The 22,415-nt window shown below is 46.1% G+C and overlaps 2 protein-coding genes across 3 annotated transcripts in view; one reads left to right on the top strand and one right to left on the bottom strand.

Moving 5' to 3' along the window:
* RTN4IP1 (reticulon 4 interacting protein 1) overlaps positions 1–10,999 on the top strand; it is a 61,552-nt gene extending 50,553 nt beyond the window's left edge. For both annotated transcript variants that reach the window (XM_044676645.1, XM_044676646.1), the window contains one exon: positions 10,866–10,999. In XM_044676645.1, the coding sequence (XP_044532580.1) occupies positions 10,866–10,973 (108 nt within the window). In that variant the 3' untranslated portion in view covers positions 10,974–10,999. The remainder of the gene's footprint in view (positions 1–10,865) is intronic.
* Positions 11,000–15,893: 4,894 nt separating this feature from the next.
* Positions 15,894–22,415, bottom strand: part of CRYBG1 (crystallin beta-gamma domain containing 1) — a 66,772-nt gene continuing 60,250 nt past the window's right edge. Inside the window, exons 19-20 of the mRNA XM_044676644.1 lie at positions 22,218–22,380; positions 15,894–16,509 (exon numbers count right to left, since the gene is read on the bottom strand). Of these exons, the coding sequence (XP_044532579.1) occupies positions 16,421–16,509; positions 22,218–22,380 (252 nt within the window). The 3' untranslated portion in view covers positions 15,894–16,420. The remainder of the gene's footprint in view (positions 16,510–22,217; positions 22,381–22,415) is intronic.

Genomic DNA, 22,415 nt, shown 5'->3' with positions numbered 1-22,415 from the left:
GGCAGCTGTTGTTATTTCTGTTTCATAGGTGAGGAAATAAGCTCAGAGAGATGACTTCACTTGCCCAGGGAGGGAGGAGGGCAGTATGGAACTGTGATTTCATCAGTTTGGAGAATTCTCTCCACCACAGCAGATAAGACAACTCAATCTACATTGTTAGAGTTGCCTGGGACTCTTAGGCTAAATAAATGATGTGGCCTTATTTATGCAGCCAGCCATAGGCAGGACTTGACACAGATATTTCTGACTTTCTAAAGCTAGCTCTCTTTCCACTGTGCCTTACTGCCTCTTGCCTAGGGCTCTTGATGCCAAATGCATTACTCTATTCCTACTCCACTGCCAGGACTAGGGGTATATGGGACAGGAGAGAAGACTGCAAATGTCAACTATTAAGCATTTGGACCCATATTTGGGGAACAATCTATCAATTTCAGAGGTTCAGTTGTAGTAACCTCAGTGCCCTGAGGTCCCAGTGAATTTCACCTTGAGTGACTTTTTTTTATAGAAAACAAAGGACAGCCCATAGTGACTCTGAACAATCCAGTCAGTACCAGTATGCTCCATGATTCTACTTGGTAGGCTTATTCCTCCTCTTTTCAAACTTTAAAGTGCTATATAAATGGATTTTTCCATTAAAATTTCAGAACAGATATAGAGCATAACTTGTGTTGTACAACTTTACTTGATTTTCCAGGACAGTTCTTTGGAGAAGGATGCTTTCTCTGAATGGGACGATATTCTTATAACTTGACATAATGAATTAACATGGACATTTTAGTATCACAGTGGCTCCCATTGGCAGCTTGGTGACATAGTAAATAGAGTCCTTCTCTTGAAATCAGGAAGGTCTTAATTCAAATCTGGGCTTAGAAACTTAGTAGCTATAGGATCTTGGGAAGATCACTTACCTCCTTCTGCCTCTGTTTCCTCATCTGAAAATGGAACTGATAATAACACCTCCCACCCAACATTGTTATCAGGATAATATGAAATAATTATTGTTACATGCTTACAAATCTTAAAGCACTATATTATTATTATTCCTACCACTGCTGCTATTATGTGCTTTGGGCTTATAAAGTGCAATCCTCTGAGACAGGTAGTATAAATATTATTGTCGTCCCTTTTTTAAGAGTGAGGAAAAAGGTAAATTGTCCCAGGTGACACAGCTACTTAGTTCCTGAGGCAATCAATCAATAAGCATCTTACTGTGTGCTTTATAAGTGTTAGTTAGGGATGCAAAGAAAAAGCAAAATCTCCTTGCCTTAAGGAACTTACATTCTAATAGAGAAGATAATGTGCAGAAATCAATACATAAAAGACAGGCTGACTAGATGGAAGGTAACCTCCAAAGGGAAGGCACTAGTAACTTGAGGGACCAGAAAAAGCCCACTACAGAAGGTGCCATTTGAACTCCCTTGAAGGAAACCAGAGATTCCAAGAGAGAAGTAAGGAGGAAGAGAGCATTCCAGAGCTTCAGGTATTAGCTACACTGAGTAGACCAGTATGGTTAGACCAGAGAGTATGTACATTAATGGAGGAGGGGGAAGTTGTGTGTAAAAAAGTTGTAACGGTGGGTAAGTTATGAAGAGCTTTAAATGCCAACTAGCTTATATTTAATTCTAGAGGTGGTGAGGAGCTACTAGAATTTATTGAGCAAAGAAATAGCACGATGAGGTTTACATTTTAGGAAAATCATTTTTGGCAACCTTACCAGTTGTGGATTACAGACACTTCAGATCTAGAGCACAATTAGCTGTTACAGTGGTCCAGGCAAGAGATGATATGTGTTGAATCCAGGGAACATGTGAGTGATATTGTGGAGGTCGAAACAAAAAGATTTGTACTAACTAGGTTTATAGGGTTAGCAAGAGTGAGGAGTCAGGGATGGCACTCAGGTTATAAACCTGGGTAAGGGGAAGGCGGCTGCTGCCCCAGTGCTTCTGGGAAGTCAAAGAGAGGAATGAGTTTTGTTTTGAACATGTTTTATTTGAAGTACCTACAGGCTATTCCGTTTAAAATGTATGATCTATGATAGTTAATGGTGATGGCCTGGAGCTTAGGAGTGAGACTAGGGCTGGATATATCAACGTGGATGTTACCTGCATAGAAATGATGACTGAATCTATGAGTGACAATGCAGAAACCAAGGGAGAGTAAAAAGAAATAAAAGATGAGGTTCTCTGGTAGAACCTTCTCATTTGTCCAAGGGGGCACGAGTTTGATAGTGAACCAATAAAGGAGACAGTAAAGGAGTCAGACAGGTAGCAGAAGAGCCAAGAGAAGGCAGTGTCACACAGTTTTCAGAGAAGAGATGGTGTCTACAAAGAGAGGACCGTTATATAGATCTGGGAATTAGCTGCTTAGAGATGATCGTTGAACCCATGGGAGCCAATGGGACCAGCAATTGAGAGGGCCAAGAAAGAAAAAAGAAGAGGGCCAAAGACACAGTGGATGTGACATAGATGAAGGTCCAGTAGAGCCTGAAAAAGCACAGTGAGATAGGGAGGAGAGCCATGAAAGAGTGTATTATGAGAACTGGAAGAGAGGGTAGCGAAGATGAAAATGTAGTCACTGATGTCAAATGCTGCAGATGAGTCTGAAAGGGTGTGGCTTGAGAAAAAGCCCTCATTCTGCAGTTAAGAGACTGTTGGTGTTTGGAGAGGCCAGTTTCCATTAAATGATGAGGTTGGAAGGGGAGAGTTTAGGTGAAAGTGAGAGGGCAAGTAAAGGCATCAAGTGTAAACAGCTCCAGTGGGACCTCATTCTATATGAACTCAACATGGGTATTCAGGTATATGCCATTGGCAATTGGAGAAATATAGCCAGAAAAATACCTAAAATAAACATTTTTGATTGTGGCTAAATCTGGGCCATTTCCCCAGGCAGCATGTTTGCTCTTTTCACCCAATTGGCTCCTTCATTCTTTCTCAGAGAGGCTTGGGTGTGAGTCACTCCATGGTTTTGTGCCAGGAAGTCTTTCTCCTGATTTCACAGCTAATCCTGTCAGGAACAGTATTTCTCTTTGTTTTGGTTTTGGTAGTGGCCCCACCTGCAAGAGTGGTGATGCTGGTGGCTCTGAGAAGCCCAGGGAAACTGGTGCAGGGCCTGGGTACATTGTGTAAGAAATACTTGTTGAAGGATGGAGTTCATTTGATGTGTGACCTTCGACTTCTTTGGGGGGTCTTGGATCGTGTTGGTCGCCTGAGACAAATCCTGCTACCCCGAAAGTAACTGAACTGAGAAGAGAAGAAAGATCCAGGGGGCACAGTGGCCTCTTGGGAGGGTCTTTTCGTAATACAGGAAACCTAGTCTTGTTTGCCAGCTGCCAAGAAGAAGCCAGGAGATAGGGAGATGAAAGAGTAGAGTGGGGATGGCAGAAGGGGCCGTCTGCTAGACAATAGAGGAAGAGAGGAGCCAAGTGTGCCAGGAAGGGGGGCACTTATCAAGGGGCATCTGAAGGCAGCGTGATGAAGCAAGTGGGAATGGAAGATGAGAAGGGGAGAAGAGGGAGCTCTTGGCAAATGGCTGCCAGTGTTCTAATGAGGAGAGACCCTCCTCTGAGAGGGTGGGTAAAAGAGGTGTGAGGGAGGTTTGAGGAGAGGAGAGAAGGGCTAGAAGAGAGTTTCTGTGGCAAGTAGGATAGAGACTGTTGGGAGGGAGTCGGAGAGCTTTGCCACAGTGAGGGGCCATTTGAGATTGGATAACAGAACCTGTGGGGGAGCCAGACCGTGTCCTTTAGCTCATTCAGCTGACCGGGAGTAGGGCAGAAGGCACACAGAGTGGGGTGGCGCGAGTGTGGTATGGTCAGCAGGAGGGGAAAGAGGGCCCGGGGCTCCAGAGAGGCCTGCCCAGCTGGGCTGATCCTCCAGGAGCCCGAGGTGGAAAGGAGCAGACCTGTAGCAGAGCAAGAGCAGTGATGGCCTGGGAACGGCTGAAGAGTGAAGGGGCCAGGACCCTGGGGGGAAACAGAGTAGGGAAAGGGGCTGCAGAGTGGTGGGAGAGGTGGAGGAAGGAAAGGCCGTGATCAGACAAAGCGGCCTGAGAGCATGCGCAGTGGGAAAAAGAAGAGGAGCCCAAGACTCAGGGAGCCTCCAAAGGCAGAAGGAATGAGGGGAGAAGTTTAAAATGAAAGCAAGTTTTCTTATTGTGGAATAGGCAGTTCGGAGGGTACAGCGCAGGTCTGGGTGGGACATGAGGGGAGTGAGATGGGGAGTGGGCTGAAACTAACCCCTGCTGAATGAGCCTAGGTGCAGCATCAGCAGTGAGCAGGAAAAGATCCCTAAGAAAGACAGATGGTTATAAGGGGCGAAGTTATCTGGGCTTCAGGAAGCCCCCTCACAGCAGCTACAAGAAAGGGTGGGCATGGCCATGACCCAAGGCCTAGGCTTGGGCCAGAGCCAGGGCCTGGGAAGTGGGGTGTCATAGAGGGCCTCTAGACACTGAAGCAAGGAGACAAGAAGCAGGATTTCTGCCTGTCCTTGACTGGCACCCACATCTCTAGACTCTGTGGTCCACTGTTCTTTCTATAGTCTTAGAGACTGTTGGGGTAGCAAAGCAGTGCAATGGATAGAGCTCTGGACCTGGAGCCAGGAAGACCTGAGTGCCTTGTGACCCTCAGCAAGCCATTTAGGCTTTGTTTGCCTCACTTTCCTTACCTGTAAAATGAAGATAATAACAGCACCTACCTCTCAGGTATGAAATGAAATCATATTTGCACAGTGGCACAGAGCAGGTGCTATAGAAATCCTTATTCTTTTTCCTTCTCTTTCCCTGTTACCTCTAGGATGTGAAGGGATTCAAATCTCATTTAGAGTTAGGTTCTCCCCACCCTGCTTTCTGTATCTTTTATCTCACTCCCTCACCTATATAAAGAAAGAGGCAAATTTCCTTTCTGTATGATTCCCATTCCCCACCGGATTATGCTGAGACTTTGGGGACACTCTGTCTTTGCCAGAGGTTTGGCTTTGATTTCTCTTTTCCTCAAAAAACCACCTATTTTCCTAACTTCCTGTTATTTTTGGAGAGCACCACCATCCTTCCAGGAACCCTTCCAGGTTTTTTATAATTGCAGTTATAATATATAATGTTTATTGTGTGTATATATATATATATATATATATATGCACACATGATATATATAGTATATCATGTGATATATAGTACATGTGTGTATAATAATATATAATATCTTCCTCTCTTCCTTACTCTCACTTGCCTACTAAGTAGTGGCTCCCTTTTACCTCTTAACTTCAAATATGAATTTCTGTAGTATTTAAAGCTCTTCACAACCTGGCCACTTTTTAGCCTTACACAATACTTCTCTCCATTCTCAATCATTTCCTTTCTCTGTGTGTGACAGTCTCTGTCTGTCTGTCTCTCTCTCTTTCTTTCTCCTTCTCCCTCTCTCCCCTTACCTTGACTGTCCTCCATACCTAAAATGCACTTCTTTACCCCCTTTTCTTGGAGACCTTGATTTCCCTCAAGATTCAGCTCAAGTGCCACCTTCTGCATGAAGGCCCTCCTGATGCCCCCACCTGATAGTCCTGTAATATTTAAAAATTAGATATTATATAGATATATATTTAATGTGTGGTCACCAGGAATCAATCAGATCTAGATTGATTACATAATTAAAATAGACCCAAGTCAGGATGGGTTTTATGGTAGTTTATTTACAATTAGGAAGGTAGAAGGTAGGGAAATAGAGAGAGGGAGAGGCTGGCCCGGGCCAACAGAGGCCTGGACGAAGAGAGAGTTAAAAGGCTAATTAAACTAGGCTACGAGCCACAAGGCCTTAGCAATCAGAGAGGCTAGAAACCCATTTGAGGTAGAGAGTCTGGAAAACACCAAGGTAGGCCAAGGAAGTCAGCCTAACTTACCCACATGACAAATTCAGAGGGGAAGCTTCCCGAAGTCTCAGCAGAGATCCTTCAGCACCAAGTTCAAAGCGCAAACTGCCTCAACAGGAAGTTACCATCATACTTGAAGAGATAGCATCTTTCGTCACTTTCCTGGGGGTCCACCTCTAATTCAAGTGGACAAATGGCAGCCTCAACACTGTTTTGGACTGCCCAAAGGGCAGTCCCTTGTTCTTGATTTGTTACTTATTGTCCCGTGTGGGTAACTCATCTCCCCTCCCCACTAAGGGAGGTGGGGATGACATTACTTCTGGTGGCTAAAGTTTTAACTATGAATGAGCTTGAGCTCATTCCATTTACACAGTCCTTCCCTCCCAAACTACCTTGTGTCCTCTACCATTTTCTGTTAGCCATGTGTCCTGTATGTGCACATCCTCTTCCTCAGTCAGAGCATCATCTCCTCACTGGCTGGGACCATTTCATTTTTGCCTTTCTGTTTCTGCCATTCCACACCATGCCTGACACCGTGGGCATGTCTTCCATACTTGGGGGAGTTGATTGGTAATGGGGTTGGAGGCATCTATGCGAGTAAACATGGCAGTCCCCAAAGAAGAGGGATGTTGTTGAAAGGGCACTGAAGTTAGAGCCCCAAGTCTGAGTCTCTGGCTCTGCCGCTTGTCTGCGGGACCTTGGCCAGTCGCTTGTCCTTTCTGGGCCTTCATCTCCTCCTTGTGAAACAAAGCGGTTGGACTGAATGGCCTCCAAGAGCCATGATCTGTGCACGTGTGGCTTGGCTGGATGGAGTATATAAACCCTTTTATAGCTGGTTATCTTTTTGGTTTCCATTTTCTGTCCAGCCTTCTAATTCCTTAAAGCATACGTCTTGTTAGAGTGAACGGTCTATTACCTTGCTTGTAATCAGCACAGCTCTCATAAAAGAAAACTGCTTGTAAAACGCATGGCTAGATTTTCGCCTTCTGACAATCTGTTTCTGCCGGTGGAGCCTTCAGAGCCATTCAGTTGAAATATCAAACGGGTCATTATCGATTTTTATTTAAACTTTTATAAGGGTTCAGCTTCGCTTCTGGAGAGGCGGGGATGAGCAGGTTAACAAGTGTCTTCTTTCAGAGGGAGCCTATTGACAGGATAAACAGCAGGCCTGGGGCATTCTGAGCAGGGGGGGGATGACTCCCTGACAGGATTCCAGCCGCCACCACCCCACTCTCCCACATGGACGCCCTCTCCTGGCGTCCTCCCTTGGGAGAGCAGAGAAACCCCAGGCCGGCACTTCCATTGTCCAGACATTTATTATAATTCTTGCTGTGCCCTTTGCTAGATGCAGTGAAAGATACAGCAGTAATAAGAGCCGCGGGCCCTGGACTTTATACTTTGATGGGAAGACAACTTATCTATTTATCTTTAAAAAAATAATGATAAGCGAAGGTTGGCTCTGCTCTAGGCATCCTAGGAGATGCTATGCCATGCATAGTGCCTACCCTCAAAGAGCATAGAGGCTATAGGAGAGATGAGGTAAATGTGCCATGAAGGATGTCACAAAGCAAAATTTAAGGGCACTGTAAGGGGTGCAGAATGACATGGGAGTAACAGAGGGAGGGAGACTCATCATGAACATACCTCAGCCTGACCCGCTGGGGAAGCCTTCATGGAAAACTGGGTGTTCGAGGTGCCCCTTGACGGATGAGTAGAATTTTAGTAGGGAGAAACTGGTAGTGGGTACAGGAGAGCCGCACCAGGAGGAGGCGCAGTGCGGTGTAAGGAGGCGATATCAGGAAGCCCCCACCCCCCTTTGGCTGGTACACAGTAGTTGTGTAGAGAAATTAATGGAGAGAAGTCTGGAAAGGTAGGAAGAGCTAAGTTGTGGAGGACCTCAAATGCCAAGGTAAGCAAAAGCATTGAAGGCTTTTAAAGAAGAGAAGGATATGATCAAAGCCATACTTTTGGAAGATTCTTTTCCTGATTGTATGACTCAGGTGTGTGCCTTTCCCTCTCCCCCCACCTCCTTTCTGACTCCTTTTCCACATTTCTCAGAGCTTTAATAATATTCAGGAGATGAGGGGAAATGACTTTACATTTCCCCCAGGTTCTAGCCACAAGTCCAGTTTAAGAGTTCCTGACTTCAGATGTGGGCTGTGTGGATAGATGTACTCAAATGGAAGAGACTAGTTAGGAGGCTGTGAAGAGGAGAGAGCCAAGGTTTTAAAGTAGTCTAGGTTAAGATAAGGAATAGATGGGATGTGAGAAGAGTCAAAGATGATGCTATGGTTTTGAGCCTTGAAGCCTGACAATTGGTAGTAAGAGTACCGGGACATCTAGGTGGTACAGTGGGGTCAGACCATTCTGATCTCAAACACTAGCTGTGTGACCTTGGGCAAGTCATTTAACCCTTTTGGCCTCAGTTTCTTCATCTGTAAAATAAGCTGGAGACAGAAATGGCAAAGTACTCTAGTATCTGCCAAGAAAACCCCAAATGGGTCAGGAAAAGTTGGACATCAATAAAAGTGACTGAACAATAGCAAAAGTACAAACACTCTCTACAGAAATGGGGAGATTAGATAGCTGAGATGATATGGGAATGGGTGGGGAAAGTCAGGTTGCTAAAGTAGGGCCAGTCAATAAAGCACCTTGAGTACTGTTGGGGTGTGTTGATGATAGAGTCATAGGTTTAGGGCTGGAAGGGGCTTTAGAAGATTATCTAGACCGCTGGTGGCAAACATCTGACACGTATGTCAGCACTGACAAGCGTAGCCATTTTTGATGACACGTGGCCGCATACACGTATGGGGCCACATGCCGAGGATGAAACATTTGCTATAGTGTAGTGTAGACACTCTGTGCAGGGGGTCTGTAGGCCAAAACAACTGTCACTAAGCAGGTAAGTTAAATAATTAGTTTTTGGTTCATTAAATACAGTTATATATTACAATTATACATTTTTGTTATTTAAATTGTAAATATTGTGAAATTATGTTTTTTTTCTCGAAGTGACACACCACCTTAGTTATGCTCGGTTTTTTGGCGAATTTTGACACACCAAGCTCAAAAGGTTGCCCATCATTGATCTAGACCAGTGATTCCCAAAGTGGGCGCTGCAGTGATCCAGGGGGGCAGTGATGGCCACAGGTGCATTTATCTTTCCTATTAATTGCTATTAAAATTTAAAAAAAATTAATTTCCAGGGGGCTAAGTAATATTTTTTCTGGAAAGAGGGCGGTAGGCCAAAAAAGTTTGGGAACCACTGATCTAGACTAACCTCATTTTGCAGATAAGGAACTGAGGCCCAGAAAAGCTAAGGAATGTTCCCAACACCCTAGAGGTAGTGAGTGGCAGAAGCTAGATTCAAACCTAGGTCCTCTGCCTAGAGCAGTGGTTCCCAAACTTTTTTGGCCTACTGCCCTCTTTCCAGAAAAAATATTACTTAGCCTGCTGGAAATTAATTTTTTTTAATTTTAATAGGAAAAATAAATGCACCTGTGGCCATCACTGCTCCCCCCCCCATCACTACAGCACCCACCAGGGGGCAGTGGTGCCCATATTGGGAATCACTGCTCTAGAGCCAGAAGGGACCCTGAGAGGAGTCTAGTTCAACCTTTATGTAAAACAGGAATTCCATCTACAGTGTCCCTTATATACTGTCATCCAGTATCCTTTTTTTCTTTCAGGAGTAGAATTTTTTTTGTTTAATTTTTTAATTGAATTTTATTTTTTGAATTACACATAGAAATAATTTTTGACCATTGTTTTCTACAATTTGTGATTCAGTCTCTCTCTCCCTCCCTCCCTGAGACAGTAAATAGTGTGATCTAGACTATGATCTTCCTGAACATCTACAGAGGCAGGGCATTCAATGTAAATAGTTCTTCCTTTAGACTGAGTCAAAGTATGAACTCTCCCTTCCCTTCCCTTCCCTCTGCTTCTGCCTCTGAATGACGAGATTAATGAAAAGACATTTATTAAGCACTTGTGGATAGAGAAATGAGATAGAAAACAGATCCTGATCTCAGAGCTTTGGGATGGTGAGAAGACTCATAGGGAAGGGATTGGACCACCCCTTCCCAGAGCCCCCTTTTCACAGCATTTTCTTATTGGCCAGTGGAGAAGCTACCTGTGAAGGAAAATGATATAAGACAAATCAAGTGGCATCAGGTGCACTGGGTGGCTGAGTCAGGGAGCAAAGACCTTAAGGTTTGAAGAGAAGCCAGGAAGGAAAGTCATTCAGTGCTCTGGGAAGGTGAAGAAATCCCATTTCTTACTCACTTTGGGGAACCTTTTAGTGACCAAGTGCCCAAACTGCCCCCTCTCTGCACATGAGCCATCCCATTACCCCAGATGGGGAGAGAGGAAGTGCTCCCATTGGCTGCTGGGCAGAGGGTCAGGCAAGTGAGGAATGTCCAGCACAGGTTCCATAGATTCACCAACAAGGCTCTCACGGGTGGGGAAGGAGAGGAGAGGAAAGAACAGGCCACATTTTTAAAGTTCTTCATTGGATGCTTTTGAGAATTCATGCTTTTCTTTAACTTTCTGAGTTGAGTGATTTGCTTGTGGGTTCACCTGAATGTGAAAGGAGAAATGGGTGAGCTTAAACTATGAAAGCCAGGCAGGGCATGTATCAAACCAAAATCAGATGCTTACGGGTATGTCACTTACCTGCTGTATAGAATTAAAGATAGAAAGGTGGGGGCAGCTGGGTAACTCGGTTGATTGAGAGCCAGGCCTAGAGATGGGAGGTCCTAGGTTCAAATCTAGCCTCAGACACTTCCCAGCTGTGTGACCCTGGGCGAGTCACTTGACCCCCATTGCCTACCCTTACCACTCTTCTGCCTTGGAGCCAATACACAGTATTGACTCCAAGATGGAAGATAAGGGCTTAAAAATAAATGAATGAAATAAAGATAGAAAGGTACCTGACTGAAGGGGTTTTTTTGGCTGTCCTAGATGTTCCTATTTTTAGCCAATTAACTTGGTCTTTTTACTCATGTTTTACAGGTGCAACCAGTTATTGAACAAACCTTCCCTTTTTCGCAAGTTCCCCAAGCCTTCCTGAAAACAGAAGGTGGACATGCCCGAGGAAAGACAGTGGTGAATGTAGTTTAAGAGAAAATACAAAACACAGAATGTTACTGGGCAGATCTTCTCGTACTTCATTGTGGTGTCTGGCGTGTCCTGCTGCTTCCTTCTTGATTCTTCTTTCCATGTCTCTCAGAGTCTAATGAACAGATTTCTGATAGTGTTCAGTAGATAGAGGGAAATGACTTTGCATTTCCCCAAGTCTCCAGCCACAAGTCTGACTTAAGAGTTCCTGACTTGGTATTTTCCCCTTCTCATTTTCCACTGCCCACATTAAGTGCTGCCAGAATGAGGTTGGGCCAGAGCTGTCTGATTATAGTCACTCTTTCCATTAGGTTGTTTGTGAAGCCCCCAATTCATTGGGGAATAGGAGCACTCCAGGGAGATAGCCTCCTCCTTGGGAGAGCACTAGTCTGCAGGTTTCAGGGCTCAAGGTCTCTGTGTTGGGGGGCATGAGGCAGACAACTCAGAAGGTGAAGAATCCCTATTTCCTACTCACTCTAGGGGGTGGGGAAGGAGAGGATAGGAATAGGCAGGGAATGAACTTACACCAAGGCCTGACCAGCCAGAGCTGGCAGAGGGGGAGGAAGCACAATCAGGAGCGCTGGATCTGTATATTAGGAGTCCTGGTTCTGCTACTCACTAGTTCTGTGGCATCAAGCAAGTCATTCTCCCTCCAAGCCTATTTTCTCATCTCTAGGGCTAGGGGCTGGACCTGTGGCTTCACTGCCATAGGAACTCTCAGACAAGGAAACTCCTCCTTTCAGAGCCAGTATCTAGTATTGGTTGGACACTGAAGAGGCCTTCCTGGCTGGCAGACTGGTTCTCTATCCATGACACTGTAAGAATTAAATTTTAATGGTTTGACTAAAATATATGGAAATTATAAATAATGGTGGTCGCTGATGCAAAGCATTATTGCTCAAAGTTGAAATGACTTTAATAGATGTTATTTACAAAAGAGGTGGAAAGAATAAAAGCAGAGAAATACAAAAGGGCAGAGAAGACATTAGCCTATCAAACTAAATATTGCTCTAGTGCAGTGCTCATCTCAGCCAGGACTTGTTTACCTTCCACTGGAATTAAACTCTCTCCAGAAGATAGGAAGGGAAAGCCAGCTATCCACTCATCCAAGTTCTGTCCAAGAGGCATGTCAAGATGATGACTCAGGTTGAAGGTGACTCCTGAAGCCAACTTTTTTCCTTTAGCTGATCTTGAAGCTGACTTTCTTCTCAAAGCCAACTTTCTTCTTGAAGTGGACTTCCCTAGCCCCAGAAATTGAGGGCCTTTTATAGTGGCTTCTTGTCACTTCCCCTCTTCACAAGGGCCAATCACAGCTTCCAAATTGCCCAGCACTGCCCAGGGGGCAGAGTTTGTGGGAACCACTTCTCACCTTCTGGAAAGGTGAATGCTCATCAAAAGGGCTCACAGATTCCTGGCTGATTGAGTTGAAAGGGTGGAGAGCTCCTCCACCTAGTGTTAAGTTATGCTTCATGGTTCATTCTAGGTTTCTTCAGGCATCTTCATGGTGCCTTCTTCAAACAATTCGTCTTCTAGTTTCAAAGAGTTATTGAGTTCTCTTTCCTGAAATGTTTCTTTCTTAAAAGATTTTTTAGTTTTATGACAATTATGCAATCCCCCCTGTGGAGGGTGTTGACCAATACTTGGATCAACTCATCCACTGAAGCTCATGGCTTTCAATCTTGACTGAAATGCTCCCTCTTGGGGGCCATTTAGGGGTACCATGCGCCTTAAGAAAACTTTACCACCTCCCATATAAGACTATAAGCCATCACAGGAAAACCAAACCCCTTGGGTTTGCTCCCTTCTTTGGCCTGAGACTGTAACAACTCCCTTTCTGTAAATCAGATAGTCTTAGGTAAATTACCAGCTTCCCAGGATTAGGAAATTCTAATGAGATGATGTGTGTTGAGCAGTTGGTAAACTAAAAAACTACAGCTAGAAGTTGTTATATGGCCTAGACTTGAGGAGTTTCTTTTTGCAATAAATGTTTCTATTTTTCTCCCAAAATACTCTTAAGAAGCCCCAAGGAAACTAAAGTCCATGTTCTTAACAAATATTCTTCCATTGATGCTATATGGTCTGTGAATTATGGAATACTAGTCTTCAAAGAATTAAAACTGTGATTCGTGCAGAGTGGGCACAAAAAAAGCTACATAAGTCACCAAGGACAGCTTGCATGCCAGAAGCAGTATAAAAGATGTCAAAGACATTGTTGAATTGGGAATGGCTAGTCATGTAGCCAAGAGCGAGATGAGGGTGGCAGGCAGGGGGCTACTTTGGCACCAAAGTAGAGAGGATGGTGCCTGGCCTGTTGAGTGGTCCTCTGTGGAGGATTTATGAGATAACAGGTCTGGCCCGGATTCATCAGAGGCATGCCTGGATCGTGATCTGGCACCATAGGTGCCCACGTTGAGGAAATCGGAGAACTAGTATCCAGATTTCCTCGTGCTCTCTTTCTCTTACATTAACTCCACCTGTTGGCCTTGGAACTAATCAACAACCCATTTTCCAGGCAACATCAGCTTATCTGAGCATTTTCCTTTGTGTCAGAGCAGAGGCCCTTGTACTTGGGCCCTGCCTTGCCTCTGTGCTCGTTAATACCAGTCTGACCGGCGCTGGATTTCCTCCCCATGGAGAACTGCCACTTCTCACAGCAGGGGGTTCGGGCTTCCTTAATCTCTGTCTCTTTGCTGTGAGCTGGGCCAGACCAACCACCATTCCAGCTAAGCTGAAAATGTGTTTTTGTCAGGTCTGTTTCTGTCCCCGCCCCGCTTCCCCCTCCATCAAACCCCCATCTCTGTAATTCTCTTCATGCACTCCCCTGTTCATTGTCCTTTGCCCCCCTGAACCAGCCTGCAGCCTCCCTCGCCTGGTGGGGGCATGGCCTCGGGCTCACTTACCAGGCAGGTTCATCCATCCTGCTTTAACCTCGGCTGCCTCCCCTCTGTGACACCCCATTGTCTACACTGGAGTCACCGGCTCTCCCCAGCTCTCACTGTGTCTGGCTTTGTCTTCCCTGCTTTGCCCTTTTCATGTTCTCTGGTCAGCTCCTCCTGTGGCCGCTTTCAGCTTCCACCCAGAATCGCCAGCTATTGGCCCCTGATCTCATAAAGGCGGGCGGTGGGGAAGGTGGCACCATTTCTTGGAGGCTGTCTCCGGAGCAGTTTCCTACCCTTGGTTGTGGCCCCCTCAAACCCCGCAGCAGGTGAGTGAAGACTGGATCCTTTCTCAGAGTAATGTGTTTTGTTTTTTTAAATAAGTAAACTACATAAGATCTCAAAGGAAGCCAATCATTGAAATAGTTATCAGAATGTTCTTTTTTAATAGACATCCAGGGAAGGGCCCTGCTGTAGAGATGGGCTTTTAACAAGAGTGGCAGACCGTACAGATTGTGCGGGTGCAGCCCCCTGGCTTCCTCCGTCTTCCCCAGGAGAACGGGGAGCTCACTTTCCCTCGCTGCTTACCTGCAGCCCAAGCCACTTCGTGTCCTCAGGAGCCGGATGCAGTCATGAATAGGGTGGTAGCATGAGATTCACTCCCTGTTAAGGATCCACTAACAGTTTCCAGTCAGGCTACACACAGAGCAATATTAAACCCTTGCCCAGCATCCTGCTTCATTGTGCATTCCCATCTCTAATCTTCCAACGGTTTGGTTTGGGTTTTATTTTTTTTGGTCTGGAGTGTTGGACTGTGCCATAGCCAACAACTGGTGATTGTAAGGTTCTGAGTCAGGTTAACATGAAAGGAATGCATTCATGAAGTCAATTTAACCCAAAGTGGCAGAAACATGAGTTAAGACTTAGAAGGGCTGAGTGCACCAACATTCAAAACAAAAAGAAAGCCTAAAACCAGAAGGAAATGTTTAGGAAGGAGAGACAGACAAAGATGGCACCTGTACCATGAAACTGTTTATTGTGAACCTTAGAGACAAAATTTCAGTCCTTGGTTTTTACCAGACTCGAGGGAGACGCTTGGAATCAGACGAAGAGTTTTGCTTCACCCAAGACAAGAACAAAAGCGACCATTGTTCCGTGAAGGGAGTGAGAGTCTGGGTGAGGAAAGAAGAGGTGAGAGAACCAACCGTGGGGGCCAAAACTATCAAATTATCAGCATTAAGAAAAAGCACCCTGATGCCCCAGTCTACCAGTCTTTTAAGTGTTTTTATTCACTTCAACTTTCATATACGGTGTTACCTGCTGCCGAGCAGACTTTAGGATCTGGTTAATGTTCACCAAGAGGGAGGTAACTGCAATTTAGCCACCAGATCGAGAAGCCCACCATCAGTTAATCACTGAATGTGCCCCAACTACCTCATTTAGGGGGCTGTTTGCCGACCCCTGCCAAAGTACTAGGTCTGTCTGTCCATCTTTCTGGCTAGGGGAGATAATTGAAGGCCTACCGTACTTTGAGAAGGAAGCAAGTCCTGACATAGTGGAAAGGGAACCTACCCCCAGAAGCTTTTTTGTTTTTAACACATTAAGTTGCACAAAGACAGGCAGACAAATGAAAACATTTCTGAGCTTGTGAAGAAAGAGCCCTATTGAGCTACATGGAACTATCTCCCTGCCCTGAGAAAGCAGATGATGCTCACTTAGAACGGCCTGGGGCCACATACCATTATACTGGTAGGTATAAAGGCCAATGGCTAAGGAATACTTACTGGGCCAGTGGCACAGATGTGCAAAGAAGAGCTAGTACCCCAAGGATACTGCCATTTTTAAAAGTTGCCGGAAGGCAAAAAACATTTGACTGATTATACTTAAGCAACTTCTCATACTCTATCATGAATACACATGGCTTAAGGCTTTGAGTTCTACCACCCCCACCCCAGCTTTGGTTGAAAGTCCCTACAAGTGTCTGGTGTGGCATAATTGCTAACAACCCTAAGATCTTGGGGACTACCATTGTGGTCCTAATAAATTATTTACATTTCTTTTTGACAGTTCAGCAAACTTTGGGGAGCCATCTCCTGCATTCTAGACGTGGAGCTGGAACTTTCCAGCTATGTAGGGTCTATCCTTTCTATTGCAAATTTCTGCTTCCACCGTTCCCCACTTTGTACAGTTCAACTTCTTTTATGGGTCCAGAATGTTTTGTTTTGTTAGCATGTTTACATTCTTTTCTGTCAAGACATTTTAGGGAATAATTTATAACAGACAGATGTGATATTAACAAGTCTCAAGTAACGCAAAACATTTTCTAATAAGGCAATCTTGTTAAGCAGCTCCTTTAAAAAAATACAGAATTAGAATTGCCAAAACTCAGTAAGAAACTATAAGTCACAAATCTGTCCTGAAAATACAGAATAATGATGTGCTTTCAAGGCTGAATGCTGGTTTTTAGAATTCAAGCTGAATGTTCCATGTCCAACTTTTCACCAACACGACAACTCTATCCAGTTAAGTATCTAACTGTAGGTCCAGAGTAACTCTTGCATTCTTTGTCCAAGTTTACAGGATCAAGGCTTCCCAAACTTGAGTCATTTTCTCTTGGTTGGCAGTGTTGAGAATAATGTGGTTTTGGTCATATTGTGCACCTCCTGAAAGAAAAAGAAAAAGAAAAAATGAAGCGTCACCTGCATTTTGTCCCTTAGGATTTTATTTAACTAAAAATATGAACCAGGACACAAAAGACCCCAAAAGAAAGAAGCTTGGGGTTTGCCTCTAATGTGGCAGAGGGTTGACGGCTTTGTTATAACTATATGGCTCCTAATTGCTCATGTGCTATCATCAATAACATCATGTAGGGTGTTCCCTCTCCTTGAAAGTCTTCAAAGTAGAGGCTAGATGCTCACTTATCAGGTGTTTTAGAGTAGGATCTTTCTGTACAAGTTGGAATAGTTGCTGAAGTCCCCTCTAACTCGTTTTCTATAATTCTGTGTATTCTCTTCCAGAGATTTTGGTATTTTTACAATGAGGGTTACAATAACTTATCTGATACTGATGGGATAGGGGAAGGAATCACTGGAGGAAAATCTTGTCTTATGTAGGCCCAAGCACGTTTGAAAAGTAATATGAAGAGAATCAGGATATGCGTTAGAAGGGAACTCAGGCCTCTCTACCCAACCATGATGGAAAATCCCAATAAGTGGTCATCTAACATATTTAAAGATCAAAACTGAGGAACCTGATTTCCAAGGTAGCCCATTCCACCTATGGATAGTTCTAATTGTTAGGACGTTATCATATCAAGTCTAAATTTGCCTCTGCCGTTTTCTCCAAATTCTGTCCTTTGGGGCCAAAGAGAATACGTCATCCCTTGTGCATGTGTCACTCAGATAACTTAGTGATGGCTATCCTATTCCCCACTGAATCTGCTCCAGGTTAAACAATCCCAGTTCTTGCCAATAATACTTAGATAACTTGGATTCCATTTCCTCCCTCATTCTAAGCACCATCCCCTGTTCCAGCCTGCTGATATCCTCCCTGCAATACAGCATCCAGAAATGAGCACAGGATTCCAAGCGTGCTCTAGAATCCCTTGTTCTGGACATCATTTTGCAGCGTAAGGTCAGTTAGTAACTCTCCAGCTCTTTATCACTTTTGCAATCCATTGCAACCGTTAAGTTTTCTTCTCATTAAAAAAAAAAAGTTCCTCTATCTTGTACAGTTAATATTTTTGGATCAAAGTATAGGACTTCACATTGATTCCTAATTAAACCTCATCTTGATAGATTTGGTGCTCCTTCTTTAAAGATCTTTCTGGGCCATCATTCTTTCATTTAACACACTAGTTCAGCTATCCCCTTCTAGCTGACTAGAACTGGACCGAGGGCACCAGGGATTGGGCCTCTACGGACAAGGTTTTGTCAAGAACAGCTCTTTGGTTTTCAGAGCACTTGGCAGTATGAGGATTGCATGAAGAAAGTTTTCTGTAGGTACAGTAACTTGTCAGAAGTTGTAAGGAGGGGACGCTCTAACCTGGACACCAGTAGCATCTTTCCATGGATGTGAGGAGGAACCAGTTTTAACATCCAAGAAAAAAAAAGCCATGTTGCTAAAGGGCATGATGGGAGGGTTAGAAAGGGAAGGAAGACCTAGGAACCTCGGGGCCAACATAAAACAAAGAGTAGGACATTCTGAATGGCCATCGTTAACTTTGAATCAATCACAGTCTGCAGCCCCACAACAGGGATTTCCTAGACTTTGGTGAACAAATACTCACATCGTTACACCTTCTGTGTGTAAATCTATTGCCAAGCCACTGCAAAGAAAATGTTCTTAAGGAAAAAGATTTTCTAAGGGGACCCTTAGTTGGAATTCTGGATGGAAATGTTCTACCCTTTTGAGGTGGTCTTTAAAGGTAAAGTATTCCTCAAAGAAAGTGTTCGTTTATGTACCGTCCTGTTGGCTTGGCATAAAAATACTTTTTTCAGAGAATACCCAGAATCACCCAGCGCTGCCAGGGCAGGGACGGTGTGCCACTTGAGTACTGAGCTGGGGTACAGAGACACCTCCATGCGTGGGTCCTGGATAAAGGCCTCTGCTAGGGTGCTCCCATTCCATCTGAGCCAACAATCACTGCAAGGCACGCTGTAAAGCACGGGGCTAGGAGCACCAATGGAAAAGAGCCTCAAGAAGGAGGGAGCCTGCCAACAGGAGGGATCTGGAAAGAGCAGATGAAACACGACACTTCTGAGTCAGGTAGGGGAAGCAGAGCAGACCCGGAAACCGGGATCCTCGCTGTCACCTGGTGCTAAGGGAGCCAAGGAGTGGCACACTGGTCTTGGAGTCAGAAAGACTTGAGTTCAAGTCTAGCCTCAGGGAGAATGAACTAGATGGCCTCTGTTGTTGTTCCATGTCTGTCAAGGACACAGGAGCAGCTTGCCACTCTCTTCATTTTGCAGGTGTGACTTGCCCAGGGTCACACAGTGCGGAAGTGTCTAAGGCCAGATCTGAACCCAGGATCTAAGCCTGGCTCTATCAACTTTCCACAGGACATTTCAGCACGGCTTCATCCGGCTGCCAGCACCTGAAGATCAGTTAAATGAAACATTTCCTCATGAAGTCCTCCACAAGCCAGCCCAGCACCCCGAGGCTGCCCCTGCGGCTTCAGCGTCCCCATCTATGGAGGAAGGGGATGGCGCCAATGGCCTCTGGGCCACCGAGGCCCAGGGCAGGGCCTCCTGAGGCTTTGCCCTTCCTCGGCAAGTGGGATCCTGCAGCATGACTCTGTCCTGGCCACGAGGTGGCGACATCCTCAAACATTTGAGTACGGAGGTGAAATGGCCAGGAAAGACTGGCCCAGTGGCCACTAGGCCTGGGCCCAACCTGCTGCTTCTCGGAATGAAAAATACAGAAATAACGAGCAGAGGCACAGGGGGTTTAGGGGGTTTAGAGGGCTGCCCGGGCAGTCCCTGTGGCCACACCATCTCGGGAGGGGAAGGCCGGGTCCCCACTTTATGAAGGCAAAGACAGGCCCCTGCCCAGGGTGGCACTGTGATTAGGTGTCTGACGCTGGATGGAGACTCGGCTCTTCCTGACTCCAAGTCCTAAATTCAAACCTGGGAAAATGACTCCATTATCCCATTTGGAAAATTGTAAGGGCAACTAGGTGGCTCAGGGGATAGAGCACTGGGCCTAAAGACAGCAGGTCCTGGGTTCAAATGTGGCCTCGGATACTTCCTAGCCATGACCCTGGACGAGTCACTTAACCCCCATTGCCCAACCCTCAGGACTCTTCTGCCCAGGGACAGATCCGCAGTGTCCCTTCTCAGACGGAAGGGAACTGTTTAAAACTACAAACCTCAGTCAAAGGCCGCCTTTTCCAGGAAGCTCTCCTGATCTTCCTGACCGTGAGCACCCCCTGATCTGGCATTCATCTTTGCACACCCCCGGGTCCCCATGACAACACCAGCTGCCTGCCATCAGGAGCTGCTTCTCTCTGGACTTCGTGGCACCAGCACTCACCTGGCACCGACACCCAGGAGGTGCCCGATAAGCGCTCCTCCATGGACTGCTTCATGAACACTTTTTGACTGATTCCAACACAGGGGACTTAACAGAGCTGAAGGGAGCTACCAGGGCCACTTCGCTATCTCCCACCAGAGACAGAATCTCCACCAGGCACCCTCTTTTCTCAGTGTTTCTCAATTTCTTATACATGGAGGAACCCAAATTCACTGCAATCATTGAGTGAAAGAATTCCACAAGCATTTTTTCTTTTTTTTAACTGTTACCTTCTGTCTTAGAATCGATACTAAGTATAGGTTCCAAGGGAGAAGAGGCGTTAAGGGCTATGCAACTTCAGTTAAATGACTTGGCCAGGGTCACACAGCAAAATGTCTGAGGCCAAATAGGAACCCAGGCCCTCCCGTCTCCACACCTGGTTCTGTCCACGGAGCCTCCCAGCTGTCCCCTTTAAGTATTAGAATTCTTAAAGCTTGAAAAGATTCTTTCTTAAGTAGTAGAATTCTTAAAGCTTGAAAAGATTCTTTCTTAAGAATTTTATCATGATGGCATTTTGTTGCAAAGTAAAATCCACATTTACTGTATTAACCACAGATTTAGGGCAGGATCTGAGCCCATAACTCTAAAACAAGAGGGGGCGATGCTTTGTATTCTCAATGCTGCTTTAAATGTACACGGCTTGCCCCGGGCTATTTGTTTAGTGCCCATTCATCAGGGAAACTCAAATTCCCCTACATTGCATGAACCAAAGAGTGCATCCCTTTGCTTTGCATATGCAGGCTCTGTTCAGGTGCTCAGGAGGAGAGGAAGGGAGGGACCCCTCTTTGGCTGCCCCAAAGGTCAGCTGATTTTCAAGATGAACTTGGCCAGTCAGGGCTGTTCATGGAAAATAGCGAGCGGGCTGCACGCTGCCTGCTGCACACAGATATGGGAACGGAGGAGGCAGGTGCAGAGGGGCAGAGCTTACAGGGTGGGGGGAGGTGCGCAGGAGCCTGGGGACGAGATAACGGGATAATGAGCCAAGCAACAGAATGGTCACAAAGAACAAAACCAGAGATCAAGTCCCATCATGAGCTTGAAATCTGTGATGAAATGAAATCAATCGTCATCCAGAGAAACGTGTGTCCATTCCCTCGGGCTGGACGCCTGCGTCCCAGCATGCTGAATGCAGGCACTCTGCCTTCCTCACAGTCCGCCGCCTCCAAGAAGCCTTCCGTATTCTCCAACCAGCGATGCATCTCTTCCATCTGATGGATGATGCTTCTCTTTGCCTCTATTCTACTCTAATCCCCGTGTGGGTTTTTTGCTTTTTGTGGATGTGTGTGTGTGTGTGTGTGTGTGTGTGTGTGTGTGTGTGCCTGCCTCACTTAGGAAGAAACTGTGAGGAGACAGCCAGACTTCAAATCTGGCCTCAAAAAGCTCTGAGTGACCCTGAGCGAGTCACCTCACCCTGCTTGCCTTAATCCACCAGAGAAGGGAACAGCAAAACACTCTCATAGCTTGCCAAGAAAATCTCCTGGCCATCGTTAGTGTGCTTGGGCCCACAGGGTGCTGGGCAGGCACGACGGCTCCGATCTCAATGCTAGATGAGGGGGGGGTGCAAGTTACGTGACCCTCGTGGTTAGAGACCCTCTGACCTCTCATCTTCTCCCACTAGTGTCAGGGGAGGATGCAGCAGGCTGGCTGAAGAGAGCGCCCTTTCCCTGCCTGCAAGCTCACACCCAGAGAGGTGACTGGGGCGGCAGGAATCCCCGCAGGGCTGGCCACACAGCGGGCAGTCAGGAAGGCCACACAGCACATCCAGCCTCCAACAACCGCTAACGAGGTGACCCTGGGAGGGTCCCCTGACCCTGCGTGCCTCCGCGTCCTCATCTGTAGAAGGGAAGGGCTGAGGGCCCCAGGATGTCCCGAGAAAAGTCACTTCTGGCTGGGACAGGGAAGCGGCGTAGAAGACTACGAGAATGGGTCTGCACAGAGAGGACCTCTCCTCGTGAGCCTCCATTTCCTCATGTGTCAATAGTAATGCCAGTGCGATAACAGAACTACCTGAAACACCATAGGATATGGGAACAAGGCCAGACCTGGAAGACCCGGCTTCAAATCCCATCCCAGAACTCAGGCACAGCCCTGGACCTCGGTCTCCTCATAGGTAAAGAGCGAGGCCTGGGCTCGCTGCCCTCTCGGGGGCTTTTTGGGCTCTAGATCTGTGACAGAAGTGAGAGGTGGCATTGGAGGCCAGACAGCTCCCCACCAGTCGCAGTGCCGGGCTCCCCAAGTTTCTGGCGCTAAGGAGAAGCCATGGGAAGATGAGGAGTCGGTGACAAGAGGCACGTCTCACCTTTGATGTCTAACACAAGGTTTGGCTTCAGCTTGCTATAGATTCTGCCGTCAGACTTGATGCTCCAGAACTGGCTGTCCTCATTCTGGTCCAGCGCCAGGCCCAGCTTGGAGCCCGAGGTCACAAGGCTTCCCACGATGGTCAGGCAGCAATCCTCCGCAATCTGGGAGAGGGGAGATAAAAGCCAGCACCTATGGG

The sequence above is a fragment of the Gracilinanus agilis genome, chromosome 4, assembly GCF_016433145.1.
Source record: "Gracilinanus agilis isolate LMUSP501 chromosome 4, AgileGrace, whole genome shotgun sequence".
Taxonomy (NCBI): Eukaryota; Metazoa; Chordata; class Mammalia; order Didelphimorphia; family Didelphidae; genus Gracilinanus; species Gracilinanus agilis.
Note: the sequence above shows the minus strand (reverse complement) of the source record. Positions and strands in the feature narration are given on the sequence as shown.